A 6000-nucleotide genomic window follows, 5' to 3' on the forward strand; every position below is an offset into this window, starting at 1 on the left:
AGAGGGAGACAAGATGGTCAGGGGAGACGGCGTCCTCGTCCGGATTCGCATAGGGGCGCTTTTATTGTCTCTCTGTCTTCACGTGGGGACAGTTGCTGCAGGTAAGACAATAGCAGTGCTGCTGTAGCTGTAGAGAATGTAGGCTATGTGTTGTTTTGGGTTGTCTAATATTGTGACATTTTGAGACAAGTGGTGTTTTGTCTCGGGCATAGCAACACTAACAATTTAATGATCCTAGTTTGTATTTGTTTGATGGTTCTGGCTGCTCATGCCAGCGGGGATATGTAAGTGGGTGTGATTAATGCTTTAATGCTTTGTGATTGTTACTTACACGCACGCACGCACGCACCCACGCACGCGCACACACACACACACACACACACACACACACACACACACACACACACACACACACCCACACACACAAATACACACATTAACACTGTGATAAGTATTCTGTTACAAATAGGGCCACAGAAAACAGCAGCTACTCTGTCTTTTCCAAACTCAGAATAATACCATTTGAAATGCCCAAATTAATTCTAGATGACAGAATGATGGATTGATTCCCGCCTCATGAGAACTAATCTGCCAGACATTCTTCCTTTGTGCATTTGATATCTTCATTAACATTGGAAAGTTATCCTGGAGAATTTCAGCTGTCATTTATAACCTGCAGACACCCGTCAAAACTCGTTCTCCATCCAAACAAGGAATTTGCTTTTGATCCTTTTCTGCGTGTGAATAAGTCACAGCAGAAGCGTGTGATTTAAAGGCCTAAATGTAACTTTGCACAACTGACTTCCCATCCTGTTCTGTGTTTTTTTTTTAACAGGGGGGAAAGGAAGTGTCACAAATGACATATTTATCAAGAATCGGAAAGAGGAAGTGTACTTCTGTGTTCATATGAATCAAAGCTCAGATCCTGGCAGTGACAGTGACAGTGCACTCTCTGAGGGGGCGGGGCCTCGGGTAGCAGCCTATCAGCCTATCAGAGGGGACAAAGCTTTAATTAAACGTGACCCACAATTTCTCATTACCCAGACAACCAGTGCAGCTGAGCTGATCGATGCCATGGATTTGGTTGATACTGCCCCATTGTCTGTATCTGGCCATCAGGCATACCCTTTCTCTTTCACCATATTCTAATCACCTGCTTTGCCTGTCTCTAATCTCTAATCTTAATTCTCAATTCTCATATCATATCGTATCGTATCATATCATATCATAATATCATATCATAATATCATATCGTATCATATCATTCATATATCATATCATATCATATCATGTATCATAGGGACGGCACGGTGGCTCAGTGGTTAGCACTGTTGCCTCACAACAAGACAGTCCTGTTTGAACCCCAGTCCATCCCAGGTCCTTTCTGTGTGGAGATTGCCTGTTGTCCCTGTGTTCGTGTGGGTTTCCTCCGGGTGCTCCGGTTTCCTCCCACCATCAAAGACATGTATGTTAGGGTTAATACTCATGTCAAAGACATGTATGTTAGGGTTAATACTCATGTCAAAGACATGTATGTTAGGGTTAATACTCCTGTCAGTGCCTCTGACCAAGGCACTGGCAATAGAACTGGAGTTGGTACCCGGGCGCTGCACTGTGGCTGCCCATTGCTCCTAGTTCTAGGAAGGTTCCTTCCTAGTAGAGGATGGGTCAAATGCAGACGATGAATTTCCCCACGGGGATAAATAAAGGAGTTAACTTAACTTAAATTTACTTAATTCAACCTATTCTTCCTCCCCTTCCACTAGGCATGCTGAAAGTGGATGGGACCCAAGACAGGGCTGGCGGTGGAGGAGACACCATCAGCCACTCCTTGGCCCTGGTGCAGCGTCTGGAGGCCCTGCTGGTCCAGGGGAACGGCAGCGATGTGTCCCTGAGGGTAGAAACGGCCAATGCAGATGAGGTGAAGGTGATCCAGGCCCACTCCCTGGTGCTCTCCCTGCAGAGCCCTGCCTTCGAGGAGCTGCTGCTTAGCCGCAATAGCAGCACCCTGGTCCTCAAAGAGAGCACTGACTGTGCTGCTGTGTTCGACAAGTTCATTAGGTGAGAGAGAGGAATTGTAATAAAGGAAGAAATTATATCTCAATGATATTTGGAGACAGCAGATGGAGGGGGAACATGTTATATATGTCATTGGGAATATAGATTCTTGGCTTAATTCAATTTCGTTAAGTCGGCATGCCCTCTACTGGGATGAAATGTGCAACTGCAGCCCTACATCTGAAGGGCAATCAATCAATGATGAGTATGGCACTGAGTGACTACAATCAAATGAATCCATCAATGAACTGCTCTAGCAGTGTGTGGTGTAGCAGCAGGACATCTCCATGCCCAAGTCAATTACACACCAAAACCTTTTCATCTCAAATGCTAACGAAGTGGCATCGTGGTTCAAATCTGCACTAGATCTTTTTAACCAGCGTAGAAGGTTGAGAAAAGCTCCACACTTTGGAGATAGGCTACTCAAGATAATATCAGCAGTCACAGATGCAACCTTGTACAAGTGTGGTTCTTCTTGGTCTATGTGAAATATTGCATGGTCAATGATCCTATTTTGTACATATGTCATCATTTCACAATAATGAAGTTAGAAGTTAGAACATGCCCAGTAGATTCCAGAGCTCTACCATATCAGCTAATAGACTCACACACCCTCTCTTTGTGCAGGTATCTGTATTGCGGGGACCTTTCCCTGCGTCTGGAACAGGCCACCCCTTTACACAAGCTGGCTACTAAGTACCGTGTGCTGGGACTCCAGCAGGGGATCACCCAGTACATGACCCACAATCTGGCTCGGGACACTGTGTCAGGCCATGTGGTGGGCTGGTATGAGTATGCCCTGCAGGCCGGAGACGTGCCGCTGAGGGACAGCTGCCTGGTGTACCTGGCCTGGAACCTGTCGTCGGTGCTGCAGAGCGGAGAGTGGGCGACCATCAGCGGCCAGCTGCTCATGTCCCTGCTCCAGCGCTCGGACCTCATCCTGCAGAGTGAGGTGGAGCTCTTCGCGGGGCTGGAGGCCTGGATTCTCCGGAACGATCCGGACGGCCTGACTGTGGAGAATGCCTTGAGGGCTGTGCGCTACGCCATGATGCCCCCGCGGGAGCTCTTCCGCCTGCAGACCCAGTCGCCTATCCTGGCTCGCTATCAGGAGTCGGTGCGCGATCTGCTATACATGGCCTACCAGTTCCACTCTGCTTCGCCACTGCACATGGCCAAGTACTTTGACGTGAACTGCAGCCTCTTCGTGCCTAGGAACTACCTGTCCCCGGTGTGGGGGTCCCCGTGGGTCATCAACAGCCCCACGCGCGACGACCGCAGCACCGGCTTCCAGACCCAGCTGGGGCCCAGCGAGCACGACGCCAACAAGCGAGTGACTTGGAACGCCCTGTTCTCCCCGCGCTGGCTCCCCCCCAGCGTGAAGCCTATGCACACGGACACAGCCGCCATGCAGCCCACCCGAGTGGACGGAGGGCGGCCTCGCATCATCATCACACCAGCCACCTCCAGCGCAGATTTCGCCGGGGTGAACTTCCAGAAGACGGTGCTTGTGATGGCTCGGCAGCAGGGGAAGGTGGTGGTGAGACACGTCTACAACTTCCACCAGAGCACGGAGGAAAACGGGGATTTCCTAGCCGAAGCCGACCTGTACCGCCGGACATCGGAATACCTCATCGATGGCTCCCTCCTTCTCCACATTGTCGTGAAGCCCCTCTACCAAACCCTCATAACTACCAAGAACTGAACCAACTCCATCAATGACATGGCCCCCTTACCTCACCGTAGCCTACACTAATGCCCCCATTCCATTTGTACGGGAACTAGGACTCTCGCGGTTCAAAGGTCAGGCACGCCTCTGTGACGTCACCTGATCTCTGATTTCCTCCGCCGATCTTGGGGGAAGCCCCACCAGCCCCGACCTCAAAATCCAAGATGGCAGGTCCGCACTTCAACAGTTGTGAAAGTTGCAGTAAATACTGTTTATTAGCACTCATGCCTTATTTGAATCTCATTAAATCGGTCATATATACAGTACTGTCTAACTTCTATCTGTGGACATGTTACAGTGTTTGTATGCGAAAAATAGCATGAAATGCATTGTCAACTGTTATTGCTAACAACGGCTAACCTGGCTAGAGCTAACCCTGGCTGATTTCACGACTGTTTAAATGGAACGCTGCAACTCAGGTGTGATGTCACTCAACTGGGATAATCCTAGTTCCCAATACAAAAGGAATAGCCCAATACTACTCCCTCGAAGCAAAATCTCACTCACGCATTATGGGGGGCATGGATCTGAATCCTCCTCATGTGTGATGTTCGGATAATTTCTGGATTTTTCTAATACAACTGTTTTCAATGGGCAACTATAGCATGCTATCATGAGTTAGCCTGCAAGATAGTACCTGACTGCTGGTATTTTGTATAACATACTGTCACTGAATGAAAACACAATCAAGATGTCTGCAACATTCTTCTATGATAAACATTTGATACATTTAAATTTGATACATTTATAGCCTACTTGTGTTTAGAATCATATTAAATTGTGTACACAATATATTACCTCACGTAGCTACCTCATTGTTAGTTCATTGTAATTTATGGCTAGATTCACTGTTGCTTATCATTGATAAAATGATAATAAAGATTTTTTTTTACTAAAAGGGTTAAAGTTGAAGTCAAGCTTGTCCTCATTATGAACCATTGATTCTTCACTTCACCACCAATATGATTACATTGTTGGCAAAATTAATCAGTATACAGTAAAGAATATAACACCTTACATCTCCTATTTCTAAATACAGATGAGATGTGTGAATACAGTCGATGGATGTGATTGTGATTGTGAATAAGCCTACCGATGCAATGCTGTACTTCCAGGACTACAATTCCCATCAGCCTCTGCGCTCCAAGCAGGAAGAACGTTCTCTCGCAGGGGCTCACTGATCCAAGTTAGGAGCGTTCAGCTGCCAGCCCTTGGCCCATCATGTAAGTGCTGCGGAGAATTCTTTGCAGCGCAATTGCAAAATTGTCTCTTTTCCTGACGGTTTTGCAGGGCGTGCAATTGTAATCTCGCCCTTTGCACGGACACACACGGCTCGGACACAAAAAGCCTACAAGTGCATGACGATCGAGGCTTGTATTTTGCATCTTTGTTGCAGAGCAGCAAGCCGCTGAAGCTCCAGTGCGAGGGCGATGGAGGGAGGGAGTGAGAAAGAAGGCAAAGTCTTTTGTGCTTCCCCTCCCCCCCATCAAAGCAAAGGGGAAATGTCTCAGCCAAATCGAGGTAAGAATTATGAAAACGATCCGTGCAAAACTGCCGATATGCAATCACGGCTGCACGCTTTGCAACGTGCATTGCTGCAGGGTGGACACGGCCAATGCATTTTAAAGTTAGATGGTTTTAGAAGGGTCAGTTGCATTTCCTGTTTAACATCTTCCCCTTTGCAGCAGCAGAGTTCCTGGTAAGACGATGCTGTGCTGTTGTGTACTCACTCATTATTATTGACGTTATTTGCAGTCTACAAGCGGGGATGTTGAGGCTAGGATGCCTTTCGTAGTCACGAGATATCCGAGGACACAAACTCTTTTGCAATAAAGTCTGCACGAGTTAATGCAAATTCCATGCACATTATTCAAGGTAAATACATGACGCACACGCACACACGCACACTATGTTGTTGCATGTTTGCACTGCAGTGTCAATTGCAAATGTGCGTCGTTCGTACAGCCAGCGGCGTGACGTGCAGCTGTCAGTGGTCAAGTTTTGCACTGTTTATTATGTGCACATTCGTTTTCCTAGCTGCTGAACTGGGTGCATATTATTGGAAGGTTCGCTGCTGCTGCTGCAGCCCCACACACATAGGTAGGCATTCAAACATGATCATCTAAATATAGAATGTGCTGCGAACATTTAGGTGGTGCGAACAGTTCAAGGAACAGGGAGCAATGGGCTATTAAAATACGAGTCTCCAAGCAAAA

At 47.4% G+C, this 6000-nt stretch overlaps 2 protein-coding genes across 2 annotated transcripts in view; both read left to right on the forward strand.

The window, feature by feature from the left end:
• Positions 1-1768: 1768 nt before the first annotated feature.
• Positions 1769-3760, forward strand: btbd17a (BTB (POZ) domain containing 17a; the record flags this gene model as incomplete). Its single annotated transcript, XM_083634647.1, has 2 exons — positions 1769-2061; positions 2686-3760. 2 exons carry the CDS (start codon positions 1769-1771, stop codon positions 3758-3760), a joined length of 1368 nt encoding a protein of 455 aa, XP_083490773.1.
• A 1382-nt stretch (positions 3761-5142) lies between these two features.
• Positions 5143-6000, forward strand: part of map2k6 (mitogen-activated protein kinase kinase 6) — a gene marked incomplete at its 5' end in the record, with an annotated part of 31611 nt that continues 30753 nt past the window's right edge. Inside the window, 2 exon segments of the mRNA XM_083636176.1 lie at positions 5143-5193; positions 5197-5305. Of these exon segments, the coding sequence (XP_083492302.1) occupies positions 5143-5193; positions 5197-5305 (160 nt within the window).

The sequence above is a fragment of the Poromitra crassiceps genome, assembly GCF_964638095.1.
Source record: "Poromitra crassiceps genome assembly, chromosome: 4".
Lineage (NCBI taxonomy): Eukaryota > Metazoa > Chordata > Actinopteri > Beryciformes > Melamphaidae > Poromitra > Poromitra crassiceps.